Raw genomic sequence first — 15,767 nt, forward strand, 5'->3', positions numbered from 1 at the left:
TTCATAAATTTAGCATCAGTGTATATTTCAACTATAGGAGAGGCACCTCTATTCAGAGAACCTTCCCTGCACTTCACCAAGTACACAGAGAAAAACAAATGGACAAAAAGCCAAAGTGAAAATTCTTTTTTCCTCTGCTGTTTAGGCACAAGACCCTCAGGTGCTGGAGCAGCTGTCCAAAAACATCACTCGAATGGGTCTGACAAACTTCACCCTCAACTACCTCAGGGTAAGCATACTATAGCTAGTGATTATTGTGAGCATTTTTTAAAAGTTACTGTTAGCTTTGAGTCAAGGTAATGAGAGCAGAGCCTCTGTTGGGCAGGTAAGAAATGGACCTAACCCTTAATGAGAGTGAAGGAGAAACAGAGACTGCAATAAAACCGTAGCTGCTAACAATGTGCCATTAATAAGGAAAAGAATTTAATCATGGAGCTGAAGCAATATGTGAGTAGCCCCTGCTTTTAGCAGTCTTTCTTCTCAGTTTTGAATAATGGCTTCATTTTTTGTAAGCAAGAATATCCCCACCATTTTTCCTCTCTGCTTCACTGTTCCTGGGAAAATGGCAGCGCATTCTTATTAAAAGCTGCCTGTCTTCTCCAGTTCTTTGACCTCCCCACCTCTCCCAGACAGAGTCAGGGCTGAGTGAAATCTCAGCTCCAGCCCTGTTTGCAGCAGTCCCTCAAAGCAGTCCTCACTTCACTTGCCTCTGGGAGCCTGAGCTCCCTCCTCAGCCTTGCACTGAATCGAGTGTGTTTTTTATGATTAAATAATGCATTTGTTCTCATTGCTTTTTGACCCTTAAAGTGCATTCAAAGTTTGGAAGTTTATTTTTATTTGTGAAAGTATTCCCTAGCATGGGCTTGCAATGCATACAGTGAGATATGGGTTTGTGGAGCTCATATTTCATGGTTCAAATTCAGGGTTTTTTTATTTCCAGACATGACATGCCATTAGTAAATGATGCAAAATTGCTCAGTGGTACACCAAGCTATGCTGGCCAAGCACGTTTGATTTTAGTCCTTTTAATTGTGTGAGAAGTTATTCAAGATGCTTTTTACAGATAACAATAGCAGTAGAAAATGCAGTTACTTTCAGCCTAATGTAGAGCAGTCTATACTTTAATTTCATTCAGGTCTGTGAGCTTGTCATATTATCCCTTTGGATGGAATCTCACAGTGTTTTGAACTGCAGGGAGGACAGTGTGCAGGACAGAGATGTGTGGTGAGATCTTTCTCACTGTGTCCCCACAGCCTGTAGTGGTACTTACTCTGCTAGTACAGTAGTCATTCCTGTTTGTTGCTTATGTGGTGTTGGCATAGGAGTTGCTGCTCAAATTGTAGTCTGAGCTGTGCAGGGCAGGTTTGCTGGAGCAATGGTAATGGGAAAAAGCATGGCATAAAACTTCAGAGGTGTGATACATTGTGTTAGAATTTTCTCATGTATAAATTCAAGAATAATATGTCTATGAGGTGTGTATTGTGTTCTCATGGCTAATTCAATCTGTGGTTTGGTACAGAGAGGGATTGTTGAGCTTTGACAACATCCCTAGAGCCACATTGTCATTGTCTTGTGGTGAGGCATCCTAGAGCAGGTTCTCCAGACATCCCCACTGGCCATTCCTCCTCAGTCACAACAGTTTTGCATTACATCCTTGTGGCAAATCAAACAGCAAGCAGCCAGCTGTGGCAAGCTGTTTCCATGTTTTCTTTCCATATTATCTGTGGCATTAAGGCATTGCCCTGCCTTGAAGGTCTTTGGTACTTTAGCATGATAAGACATGCCCAAGGCTGGCTCACATCAGCTAGGGTACTCATTACCCAATCTCCACAAGGCTAGCAGAACTATGCTGAAATTGCAGCACTGTTTCTGTCTCCAACCACTTCTGGATAGTTTGTGGGATATTCTGTAGTTGCTGAATGTGACAACGTGAATGAGAAAGGCAGGGTTTCTGTCAGGACACAGTTGGCATCAGGCACCCATGCTGCACCCTCCATCAGTGACAAAAAAAACACAAGAAAGGGTGGGGAAAGGGAGAAAAAAAATCCTTAGAAAAACAAAACTGAGATCAAGGTAAGTGCTAGGGAGATGAGTAGTTAAGTGGAGGGAGATAGAAAAGATTTAAGTCTTGATTTTTTTGTGTTCTTCCAGACTAGTTTTGTTAGCTTAGCAGGCAATGTTAGGTCTCTAGGTGCAAGGCTTCCTCTGGCTCCCACTGTGGTGATTCCAAAAGAAAATATCTTTTTTTTTTCTTTTCCCCAAGCCACTCTTTGCATCTCTCTTTCTTCTGATGAGGAATTGATCATTTCTGCTCTTCTTTTTCTTTTTTTCCTGATGTTCAGCTCATCACAGGAGCTCATATTACAGAATGTATTTCATTTTAATTCACTTCTTTCCAAATTACTTTCTTCTGTTAATTTCAACATGAAAATCTTTTCTGAACTCAGGATTGTAAAATCATGCAGAAAAAAAAAAGGGGGGATATGAGCTTAGGTTTAAGGTGGTTTATTTTGTGGTTATTTTAAGTCAGCATTTTATGGAGTTTTAGTCAGACATCTTAGTATTTAGTAATTAGCACTGGTAAATGGTTTTCAATGAGGATTTGAAACTAATAATATTTTTTTATTATTATTATCTTTTTTTTTCCTGCTGCACACAGCAAAGGCACCACCACAGGCATTCATAAGTTAAAACTTCACTGATGGGCAGAATTAATCTTTTTTATTTTTCAATGTGCACACAGCACCAAGCTGTGCTGCACTTTAAAGACCGAATTTAAACCTGGATTTCAGATGGTTGTGATAGAAGGTGTAGCCTGTGGTTTTTTACACTCTAGACATAGCAGAAATCTAAATCATTGCTGGTTGGTATAATTGCAGTTGCTGGCACATAAACCTCCATTCCAGAGTGCCACATGCCTGCAGAGCCATAGCTTTTGGATGCATGCCCTGGTTTGTCTTCATTCACTCCCAGTAAAGATGCCCAGCATAGAAGAACATTAATTTTGTAAATCATATTTAATACAAATTTTAAATGTATCTTCTTGGAACCTGGAAATGAAATGTTTTGTCCTGTGTCATTTGCCAAATGCTCTTTGTTTTCCCTGGCTCAATCTAAAGCCATAGGCTTCCCTTCTTTCTAGTTACTAGTTTGTTGTGTTCCAGTATAATTGATTACCTCATCAATGGGGTCAGCATACTTTGCTGTAGCTGCTGACTAGGAGTTGAATAGATTGTCTCAGAAATAATGAGCAAAACCTTGTAGGCTTTAAATTAATATCAAGCATTTAGAAATGTAATTTCTTGTCAAGTCATCAAGTAGTAGATATTACGAACTATCAGATAATAGGGCCAAGACCTATATCTTAGTCTCAGTCAGTATGAGCCAGGAACGAACAGGAATCCTGCACAGAATTTAAGATGGAGGTAACACTCAGAAGAACAGTTTCCACCGAGCTACAATAATTTAGTCTCTACACGTTGCCTTTTTTTTCCTATGAAATTTTACAGCTATTCAGTTATTTTATTTAGATCTTCAGTGTGTAACAGGTTTGAATGCACTCTAAAACCAGTAGCTTTATCCTGACAGCATTACTCAAAGTTTGAAGCTCAAATGTTTCTTGCTGCCTTCTGTGTAATGATTTGTCCTCTCAAATTTTTTAGCATTATGAAAAAGCCAGCCCCCACTGTCAGGCAGGATGACCTGGCCTGAGCCTTGAAACAGAGCTGTATCTTGCCCAGATCTCTGCTTTCATACACTGGCTGAATTGGGAGCAATTTCCTAGAGCTCTTCTCCAGGTGTAGCTATTGCATCCTCCCACACCATGGTCTTCTCTGTTGGCCAGTTCATTGGTGTTAATGGAGCTGAATCTGCTCTTTGCAGAGTGAGATCACAGCAGAGCCTTCTTGCTCTGTCAGGAGAGGGATCTAGGCAAGGGACTGCACACTCCCATTTCCCCTTACTGTCTTGCATGGCTGTATTAACCAAGGCATATTTCAGCTACAAATTATCCTGTTTGCCTGCTTTCCCTGTAAACCAATAATGAAGTGTTACTATTGCAACAGAGAGGACAGTCTTTTCTGAATCCCCACATTCAGTTATTTAGTTCCTCACTAAACACTTTTGGAGTTCTTCTGCTAGGAGGCTAACATGAATTATTTAATGGGACACAATTTTCTAAAGGCAATACTTACATTGTAATCAAAAGTCATTTTGATGCATGCTCATAGTGTATGCAAAATATTCTTCTGCACATGCAAAACAGACACACATGAAACAGACTCCTTTAATGTTCAGGGAAATCTGCTTTTCTAAATACATTTTCAGGCGTGGAAGGGATATGGACTCAAATCACTTGGGAGCTATTTTGCTCCTAATATGTAGGAGTCTGGCAGATATCTGGTCCCTATTCTACAGCTGTTTGTGTATCATCATTAAAGAAGGAGAAGGATTACATGCAAGTGTTTCAAGCATGCCAAGTCATGTTCTCAGGGGAGAGAAATGCCCTATTCATAGTCACCCATGCAACATGAGTCCGTTTTCCTTTGTGAGTTACCTTGTGTGCATTCTAACTACCTCACCGTGCATTGTGTTTCCCATGGACTCCCCAGCATAGGCAGTGCACAGGATGACTAACCCTCAATCAGGACTTTGCTGCTACTCAGTTCCTTGCAAGCTTTTTTGAAGCATCATTCTAACATCTCAGCTGCACACTGGCAGTTGCATTGCAGCTACCAGCTGAAGTGGCGTTGTTGTTCCCAGTGCCCACGTGTAGCATTGAGACACACCAAAGAGTGCCAGGGCATGCTGAGTGGTGGCCATTCTGATTTTGCAGAGCACTTGGAATTTCATCTCATGCCTTGGTACCAATAACAAAACTATGTTGGAGACAGCCTGTTGTCTTAGGCTAGCTCTAGAGTTGAAAAAGGAGCAGCTGGTATTCTGGGAACACACTTGTCAAAAGGCTTTGTCCATGAGTTAGGACTGCAGTAGAGCATGAGGGCAGGGCAGTTTGTTATAGCAGCATTGGGGTGCTCTATGCTTATCCTTTCTTGTTCTGCAGCTCCCTGCTTCATGCTTCTATCATGTTTCCATGTCTTCAGTAGATAAAAATGATGTCCTGCACACAGCAACTTCATTTACCTTGTGCTGTGCACTGAATGGGTATGCTAGGGAAACAGAGTATGTGATCATGTAGTGAGATGCTGTATCTGCACAATATGAAAAAGAAGTTCTAGTAAGTGTTCACAAGGACTCAGAGGAAGGGGTTTGGGTCATTTAATCATTCTGGAGCTTTTCCTGTGAAAGCTGACAACATTTTAAAGGTCCTCAAAGTGGAGGTGCTGAAAGCAGACACAACACCTTGTGGAGTTTATTCCTTTAAATATTGGAATATTTCAGCCTAAACCAAATTGGCTTGGAGCAGCTCTCCCCAAGAAAATGCAGTCAAAATCAGAGGGTTCTTGCAGAAGGATTCAGATGGCTATAGCTGGCTATTTGCAATCTATCTGTGCCAACTATAATTCTGCCAAAGGTTTTCTGGTAATGTGGTTTCTTAGCATTTATTTTAGTAATGATCACAGTGGTTTCCGTTCCTCTTTTTTTTCTGCATCTAATCCTTTATAGGCAGTGTTATATGTTACTTTCAGAATAATAAATGAAGACATTTATTCTTTGCAACGTCTCATGCAGTCACATGTTAGCTTTTCACCTTTTAGATGAAGGCACAAGAGCACAGGATAGTTGTATCAAGTGTTATTCCATTAGAGAAAACAACACAGCAATATTGTTTTTAAAGAAGTGAGTGGGACAAAGGAATAGAGATGGGAGATTTGCAGAAGACAGGCTAGGCAGGGAATGAAGCACTAGCTTAGAAATCTTCTGAAGAGAAGGTGGAATCTGAAGCAAGCTGTGGATCAGTCATGGGTTGGAAAGATAGCATTCACACTGTTAATAGCAATGTGTTCTTCATCCATTGATCTCTAAGCATTTTATTAAAACAAGTGACGTATTTTATAGATAGAAAAACTGTGGCACATGAAGAGTGAAAAAAAAAAAACACCCATATGGAGCAAACCCAATAGCATTAAAAAAAAATCAGATGGCAGTTTTAAATTAGACTTTGAAAAGTGCAGCGAGCAGTGACCAGTCTGGTTCTCAGGGTTCCAAAGTAGATTTTAGTGTCTGTGGATAGTAGGAATTTCAGAAGTCAGTGAAAAATGGGAAATGGGAGCAGAGTGCATGTGATTAGAGAACAAATTGGAATTTTAGCAGAAATGGCAAATTTTTCTGGAGATGGTAATGGCCAGAAAGGACACTGCCAGGTTCTTGAGTGTTTGTTAGGGAGAAAGATACTTTGAGTGCAAACACAAGCCAGCTATCATGCCCACTGGACATACAGACCATATGACCTTTGAAATAAAATTAAGGTCTGGACTAATGAGAATGGAAGGATGATAATCAGTGATGTGAGTCCTTGAAGCATCCATGAGTAAGAAATCAGAATGAAGTTAAGTTAGAGCAGTTTAAAAATAAAAAAGTCAGAAGGGTAAAAGGGAGAAAAAAAGAGAGGCAAAGACAAAGCACTGGCCATATAAAAACATGCTGCAAGATTTGAACTAATAATGTTATTTCAGAAAAGAAAAAGGATTAAGGAAAAAAAAAGTCCAAGAACACAGCCACAGGCTCTCTTTTTAGAAGACCAAATTAAACCTTGGACTACTATGCAGTGCAGTCATAAATAATAATAACTATTAATTAAGTTTAGGAATGAGAGCTGCAGAGGTACAATTTGTATGAAGACCTGAAAACGCCAAACCTAGCTTCTTGTTCAAAGCAGTAAAAACAGCAAAGATTTTAATTAGTTGTTTAATATTGAATATCCATGGGTGTTTGGTGCAAATTGTTATGCAGGGAGGGGTGGGTGCTCAGAAAAGGTCAAGAAATAGGCTTTAATGCAGAGCTGGTGGTCCAGGTCTTTGTTCTTGGAAGCAGTTATTTTAGAAGCTGAAGTATTTGTTGTGGAAAGCTTGTGGCAGCTCTATGGTCTGCTCTTAGTTTGGAAAGTGAATCCTATAGCCCCCTTACCTAATGTTTCTGATCTTCAGAAAGCCTATTTAAAGGTCTGCACATTGTGATAACACAAGCAACTAGGCCATACAACCATTTTGTGTCATTTTCTGTCCGTGGTTAACTTGGTGGTTACCCAGCTTGTCCCTTGCCTAGGTAAAATGGCATTACAGTTTGCCTATCTCTCTTGAAGAGATCTTTGATACATCTCAAGATCACATTTGGCTTTTCCATGTCTACATATGCTGGAGGTTTGATTAGAGCTCTTCAGTTTGATCTTGTTTCTAGAATATTTCAGAAAAGTTCTCATCTTTCTGGTGTGGATGCCTTGGCCCTTGTCTGCATGAAGGATGCCACACAGGTCTATCTAATTAATAAACAGAAGCCAACCTTGTCTCAGGTGAATCCACAGGATGTCACAGGGAGAACTTGAAGGCAGTGCCAATTAATGGAGGTGCTGATGAGGGCAAGCAGAGTAGAGCAGAAGACACTATCAAAATGATAACACAAGTTTCCATCCCAATTATGTAATTTCTGGTACTGTGTCCTGCACAGCTGGAAGACAGTACTGTAGTGAACCTTCCTCCTTACCCTAAATCACTTCCTTCTTACCCTTTCCAGTCAGTGTTGCTGCCTCACCATTACTTCATAATAAGGCAGTTTGTTAACCAAAGATCCAGTTCAGCATCCATTCAAGTCAATGGGTATACCTCCTTTGATCCAAGTGTTATCTCCTGGTTTTTCATTTGTTCAGAATTCTTTTATATCCATAAAATCCAATTTATTTAAATTAATTTCTCCATTCCCTTGGGCAGTTTCAGCCATGAAAATGCCATGCTTCATGAACAACAACAACAACTGGTTCTTTTTATTGCATTTTTAAATGTTGTTTTGTTTTGGAGTTTTGTGACAAAAGAAAATTAACTTGATTTAGCCACAGATTATAGTTCCTAGGTGAGCCCAAAGGAACAAATATCAACTTGGGGATCTGATTTGAAGGAAGGGCTTAGGAATAGAAAAGAATGAAGGAGTACAAAAGAACGATGCTTTCATAGAGAGAATTTTCTCATTTTATTAATCATTCAGGCAAAACTTAGAGCTGATTTAATTAAAGGACTGCGCACCATTTCTACCCAAGATAAGGTGATTTTACATAAAGTAAGTATGAGGCACATCAAAAAGAAGAAAAAAAAACCCCACAGCTGTATTCCCTAGTGTAGATTTCACAGAATCATAGAATTGTCAGAGCTGGAAGGGACCTCAGGGATTATCTAGTTCCAACCCCCTCTGCTATGGACAGTCCTATCACTACCTGACATCCTAAAAAATCCATCACCAGCTTTCTTGTAGATCCCCTTCAGATACTGGAGGGCCACAATGAGGTCTCCTCAGAGCCTTCTTTTCTCCAGACTGAATAGCCCCAACTCTCAGTCTGTCTCCGTAGGAGAGGTACTCCAGCCCTCTGATCATCCATCATTTTGTAGCATCACATTCACAAAGCAGGATTGGACCCAGCCATACTGGATCAAAACCTCCAAGGAAAACACAGGCATAATGTCTAAGGACAGTGGTGTTGATAGTGAGGTAGAGATCACTGTACGCTCTGGAGTAGACTTTGTCTCACTCTGAGGCTTTGCTGCACCAGCTTCATTGATATCACTGTGCTGCACCAGCTTCTTTGATATCACTGGAACAGGCTGCCCAAGGTGGTTGTGGAGTCTCCCTCTCTGGAGATATTCAAAACCCACCTGGAGGCATTCCTGTGTGATCTGGTATAGGTGATCCTGCTCTGGCAGGAGCAGGGTTGGACTGGATGAGCTTTCGAGGTCCCTTCCAGCCCCTGACATTCTGTGATTCTCTGCTCACCACTCTGTATACCACAATGTAATGTAGATCCCAGATCCACAAGGCAGGCATTTCCTTCTACAGACTTTTCATCCAAAGCAATGAAGTATAAAATTGAATAATCTGATAGTGATATGCAAAGGAAGGAAGCAAAGTTTCAGTCTTCTAAGCACTACACTGGACTGTTCCACTGATTAGCTTTTGACAAGATGTATTAGAGCTATGTTGTCATTTGAAATATTACAGTCTATTTTAATAGCAGTTCTGTCTTCTGTAACTCTCCAAATATCATGGTGGCATTCCAGTGTATCTTTGGATGCCTTACTGATTTTCTTCCCCGGTGTGTAAGATGAAATGTTCAGTCATACAAAGGAGACAATATCATATATTCTAATGCTAAGTGCCCTTGATCAATGTAAGTTTAAAAATTAATTAATTGCATGAAAATAATTGCAGTGAGAAAGAGAACATCAAATACAGCTTGCTAACAGTGTAAGGAGAATGAAAAAGGATTCAGAACAAAATGTATGTTCTTGGAGTCTTTCGATCTTATCACCAAAATTCATGACAATTTGTGTTTATTTTGTTCTGGTCCCTTTGTTTCTCAGCTTTTTTGATTCCTTCTAGTTTAGTGTAATAATAGGTTGGTTCTTATGGTCTTATTTTAATATTTTGATTCCCACTGCAGCCCATTTTGCTACCTTAAGTAAACTTCCTGTTGCTATAATAAATGGCGAGGAAAAACTCCGCTTTCAATTACACAAGTATGCAAACTGCAATAACATCTCAGAAAGCAGTGGCCTCTCTCCAGAGTGATGTAAGTGGGTGCAAAGCTTCACCTGTGGCAGTTCTGTATTTCGTTACCTTTAGAAATACAAGCTATGAACACTATCACATTGATCAGTGAACTTCACAGCAGCAAAGGACATGTGTATGCTGCCATATTCTGACCTCCAAGATTTGCTCCCCAGCCTCTGACAATCAGCCCAGATCCCTTCAGACCAAAGCGAGTAGCCATGCACTGCCTGAGACTCTTCTGAGTGCAAACTCAGCTTAGAGAGAAAAGGCTGCCTCCCTTCTAGAATGAAAAGGGGAAAAAAAAAGACCTCAAAAGCTTCAGGAGCCTTTTTTCCCCCCTTTTTTTTTCACTGACTACTGCAGCAGGGATTAGAAGTAAAAAAAAAAAAAAAATGAGTAGGAGAAAAAGCAGCAGAATCAAAATCTACCCACATAAGCCAAAGCAGTGTACCCCCCAGGGGGCTTGAGAAAGATGCTGTATGTGAAGATGCTCTCAATTCTCTGCTTACACTGTCTTCCCACATTTCTTGCACCCGGTTCTGCTATAGAACATTTCCTTGAAGGGGATTGAAAAGCAGAGTAATCACAGATAGGGTCAAAATCTAAATCAAAATTCTTTTTTAATGCTGATTGGTTTGGAGTGATATCTTTGGCTTTTTTCCTCTCTATTTCTTTTAAGTGAAATTAAAGAACACAGCCTCTTCTTGGCACCTATTGTGAAGGCAGTTATTGGTCCTTGATGACTTCTGGGTTGTTTTTTTCTGCTTTTTTTTTTTTTAATGGAAATTGTGTCTGCTTAGTATTTCTTGAGATGGATCTATCATGGCAGCTTTTACCCCTAATTTATATTCTCACACAAACCTAAAGGGAGCTTGCATTTTTAACTTCCAGTGTTTGATTTTATTGTTCAAAGTTTGGTTCTTTTATATTTTCTTTCTGGACAAAAATTAGATTAGAAAGAACTTAGAGGATATCAATTGCAAGAGGGTTGTTGGTTTCAGTGGAATTATACTGAGCAATAAAAAAAAAATCAGGCCAAAACAGGTGAAAAAAACCCTTAGAGGAATAGCACATGCATTTAATATTCTCCAGTCTTGCTTTGACAAAGATTTTAAAAGGTGAGCTGCTTAAATTTTGCTCACGCTCATTTGTTTTAGGAACATAAATGAGCGTTTTCTCAAACAACACAAACAGCTCACATTTGCTCAGCTTCCCACTGGTAAGGCTGGAATCAAGTTCTTGAATGCAGTGTCTGAGGCTAGGTATGGACATGTTCCAAAAAGCTATTTATCTTTCTATGTAATGATGGAAGGTAATGTATATAAAGGTGAAAACAACCATTTGTCATCACTATCTATCTTAAAGATGATCTGTGCCTTGGGAATAAGGCAACATGGGCAGTTTTTCTTCCCATTAGCTACTGTATTCATATCTGCAGAGGCTGTCAGAAACATGTGTTTAATAGCACTCAACTCTTTGTTTTAATAAATAAGGCTGCATGGATCTCTGGGATATCTGAAGGGGGCCTACAGCAAAGCTGGTGAGGGACTTTTTAGGATGTCAGATAGTGATAGAACTGGGGGGAATGGAGGAAAACTTAGAAGTGGGTAAATTCAGATTGGATGTTAGGAAGAAATTCTTCACCATGAGGGTGGTGAGACACTGGCACAGGTTGCCCAGGGAGGTGGTGGAAGCCTCATCCCTGGAAGCTGTTAAGACCAGGCTGAATGTGGCTCTGAGCAACCTGATCTAGTGTGAGGTGTCCTTGCCCATGGCAGGAGGGTTGGAACTAGAAGATGCTTGAGCTCCTTTCCAGCCCTGACTGGTAGAAATTGTGATTGTGCAGAAGAACCTTTGGTGATGAACAATTTAACCACTTGCTTGAGAGACCTCAAAAAAATTAAATGAAACCCAGAAGGGATTAATTTATGTTGACCTTTATGGTTTTTTTTTCCTTATCATATGGGTATTTTAATATGGATATAAGGTCCTGTGTTTTCCTCAGTTTTAGTTGGAAGAAATGCCCTGTATTAGTTGGCCATTTTAGGCAGTGTGTTGCTGAGGCAGTGGGAAAGTCCAGGGAGCACATCTGTGGTTGGTTATCAGTATTAAACACCTTGAATACATTGTGTAGCATCAGGCAAACTAGATGACTTCAGCCATCCAAAAAGTGCAAGAAAATGCATTGCCTGCAGGCTGTTTGCAGCTATTATAAAACAGAAATAATTATGAAGAGGGGGGAAAAGTTCATTTTAGTATATTTGCTAAAGTGTATCTGCATGACATCATTGCAAATATACCTGAAGGTCCTAGCATAGTAAAGCCATTTCCTATAATGACTTTTGTTATGCCTTCTTATATTCTGTGGACTGAAAACCTGGCTCTACCTGCACTTCCATCATCACAGTATCTGATCCTTCTGCATTTTAATTTTTTTATTGCAGTGATATTGTTATAAAAAGTCCTTTTCTGCCCATTGCACAGATGAGGAGCTTTAGGATGCTCAGAAGGACATAAAGCCACAGATTTAGGCGTTTCAGTGCAGCCTTCAACAGAAGCTTTTCTTTGACTGGAGTTCGTTGTTTGGGACACCGCAGGCATCTCTGCCATGCCAGTTTCAGCCAGCCACTCTTTCATTTTTGCAGCACAGCACTGGAGATGGTTAAGTGATGCCTGACTTTTTCTGGTATTCCACGACTGTTGCTCAGAAATCTCTACATGTGGGTCAGTGTTTTAGTATGTGCCAGGCTCACCTCATCCAAGGGCACTGAAAACACAGGTGCCTCAGCAGGGCATTTATGGCTCATGCTTTTGGAGATGAATGTTAAATGTAGGTAACTTTGGATCCCTTTTTTTCTGATGCTGCATTTAATGGTACAACCACAGTTTTACAGGATCACGGGATGTCAGGGGTTGGAGAGATCACCAAAACAGGCCTTGAAAGTCTCCAGAGAAAGAGACTCCACAACCTCTCTGGGAAGCCTGTTCCAGTTCTCTGTGACCCTTACAGTAAAGAAGTTTCCCCTTGTGTTGAGGCGGAACCTCCTGTGCTGTGGCTTACATCCACTGCTCCTTGTCCTATCACAGGGAGCAAGTGAGCAGAGCCTGTTGCCCTCCACTCCTGACCCCCAGCTTTCAGATATTTATAAACATTTGTCAAATCCCCTCTCAGTCTTCTCTAGATTAAAAAGCTGCAGATCCCTCAGCCTCTCCTCGTCAGGCAGTGTTCCAGTCCTCTAGTCATCCTCGTAGCCCTTCTGAAAACACTGCTATGGTTTCATTCAATTTTTTCCCTGCATTAACAGAAACTCAGGCTGCTGTGTACCTCTTCTTTCTGTTACAGTGAAATGTCACTATTGTTCTCCTGCATACTGGGATCACAGTTTGTAATAACAACAGGAGACATGGCAGTGCCTTTTTACTCCACTCTCATACTGACAGAAGTACCTTCACTTGCCTCTGGAAGAGGCCAGCTGCCTCGACTGGAGGCAGGCATGTAACAGCCCAACATCAAAGCGTCCAAAGGGTACATAACAAAGCATGTCTTAGGACATGAGGACAGCTCCTGAGTGCCACAAAAAGTGTGCATCTGGGGCCACAAAACGGATCTAAATAAGAAAAAAGGCAACTCTTTCCCGAATATCTCTGGATATTGTGTGCCTGTCGAGTAAAGTAGGAATTTGCTCTTTGATTTCTTTTGTCAGTGCTGCAAAGTCATGCATCTTCCAAAGATCAGAGAGGTTCCTCCTTTCTGAGCTGCGCTTTACAACAGAGTCGTTAAGTGCGGAGTGCAGTGTTTTATTGGGGTGATATATGAGACAGAAGGAACACAGCTTGACTTTCAGACTCCAAGCAAGAGTTTGGAGTGCTGGCAATTAGGAAAAAAAAAGATATGTGTACATTTAAACTGCAAGACTTATCTGGAAATCACTGTGAGAAAGTCATCTTGGGACCTTATGACGTGATTTTAGCCAGACAAAAATGAAGTGTAACAGTAGTTTAAGGACCTTGTTGTGTGAAACTTTGCACAAATCTAGTAATACATCAGCTGGTCCGATTTTAAAAGGAGGGAAGGAAGACTATTTCCCCCCAAAGGAACTGCTACAAAGCTATTTTCCTTATCAGAAGAACACCTTTTTCCTGTATGTTATCTCTGACATTTGTTCTGTGTAACCTAATGAGGGCAGGTGGAACACCATGGGAATGTAATTGTTGATTTGATATCATTTTAACTTTTGTTTCAAGCCTGCACGTGGAGTTGTCTTTTGAGCCTGCATTTTGCTTATTGGTGAGCTTGGGCTATTTTATAGTCAATAAGAAGGGGGAAAAAAAAGCAGTGCTGCTTTTTATTGCTAGGCTGTTAGCTGGCTCAAAGTCTTATCTAGAGACCAGGACAGTTTCTATATTTTTTTTTTTTTTCTTCTGTAAGCTGCAGGGAGTGTTCTTTGATCTCCCCACATAAAATTGTAGGGAGCATCTGTGATGAGATTCTTTCCTGGATGTTTGATTTAGACCTCTTACACATCTCATAACAAACACACAGTGGTCTTCCTGGCTAAGTATCCTGCTGTGCTGACACAGTGAAGCCACACACTGTGGTCCTGTCTGCTGCTCCATTACTCAAGAGAGCTGAGAGTTCACTGAGTGCTGCCTGCCTCAGCAGCCAGACACTAGCTGACCTTTCTTCAGGAGAGAAGGTTCCAGTAATCTCTCCCCAGATGATCTTTTGACATGGTCATGCCTGGAAGATATTGACATAGGGATCTGATGGTCCTCAGCGTGGATGCAGCATTGTGAACACAGTAAAACACAGTGAATGGACAGAAGCTTGTACACCCTCAGCTGTGCCCACACTGTCTTGGCATGAACTGAATAAGTGTAGGTGAGGCCTGAGGCTTGCAAAAAATCATCATGAAAAGTAAAGATCTAACTTCATCTGTGCCCAGGTGCAACATTTTCTTGTCCTGGTGTGAACCCACAAATGTGCTAAATTCTGAATCAGATAGAATATGAGGCTGTGGAGTATCAAGACTCAGGGAATACTTCAACATGGTCTCTTGAATCTTAGATGGCCAAACAACCATGGTCTATGTACATGTCCCTAATTCTTTACATGGTACTGTGATGCCAAACCCTGGATGAAAGTGAATTCCCTGTGCTGCTCTTCTGCCAGGATCAAGGAGCAGCTTCTATCACAATAAGAAGAAAAACTGCTTTAGCACAGCCTGATAGATCAATGACTTCTCTGGAATTCCATCAGGAAAACTGTTCTTATAAAAAACCACTTTCTCTTTTTCATCATACATTGGCTACTGGAAAAACTAGGAGAGTCATACAGATAAAAAGACATCTAAATGCAATACAGAACTAAATGTAGTTTTCTCTCTTGTCATCTATCCTGGCTTCTGGCCAAAGAGATTTGCTCCCCAGCTGTTATGTCATCTTACTTTGCAGCCCAGCCATAGTGGAGTAAGCATAATCCCCAAGAACTTTTCTGAATCTAGGCCTGACAGTCACAAGCCTCCACAGTACCATCAGTCTCTGCTCCAGAATGACCCTTTCTGGGAAGCTGACACAGTCAGCAGTAATTAGAGCTAAAGTAAGATAGCTCTTGATAAACAAGCCAGCAAGGATCTGGCTCAGAAAAGAATCCTAAAAATGTCTTTGTCTATCACCAAGCAGTAAACCTTCTCCAATTGCTTTCAGAAACCCACACATGGATTGGCTGTCTGAACCAGTTCCTTAAGCAGCATTTGTCCCACATCACCAGTTTCAGCCACACATTTCTGTCCACATGCTGCCTATTCCCTAGGTTACTTTTTTGGGCAGACCTCTAGCTGGTTTGCTGTACAATCACAAATAGGTGGGCTTGCACAGCAGTGGGGACACAATGGCACTGCTTAAGCTGGAATTGCCACCTAAGAAACAGCAGCCTTAGTGTAGTGTCCTATGGATCATATCCCTTCCTAAAACTTCCATGTGACTTCTTCTGGCCTTGCTTTCTGGGAGAGGGAGAGAAGTCAGTCAATTAGTATTGATGCTTCTGAAACAAGATT

General features: G+C 40.8%; 1 protein-coding gene across 10 annotated transcripts in view; it reads left to right on the plus strand.

Annotated features, from left to right (window-relative positions):
• Positions 1–15,767, plus strand: part of LDB2 (LIM domain binding 2) — a 378,927-nt gene that overhangs the window by 333,930 nt on the left and 29,230 nt on the right. For all 10 annotated transcript variants that reach the window (XM_064151379.1, XM_064151375.1, XM_064151377.1 and 7 more), the window contains one exon: positions 146–229. In XM_064151379.1, the coding sequence (XP_064007449.1) occupies positions 146–229 (84 nt within the window). The remainder of the gene's footprint in view (positions 1–145; positions 230–15,767) is intronic.

The sequence above is a fragment of the Pogoniulus pusillus genome, chromosome 11 (genome assembly GCF_015220805.1).
Source record: "Pogoniulus pusillus isolate bPogPus1 chromosome 11, bPogPus1.pri, whole genome shotgun sequence".
Lineage (NCBI taxonomy): Eukaryota > Metazoa > Chordata > Aves > Piciformes > Lybiidae > Pogoniulus > Pogoniulus pusillus.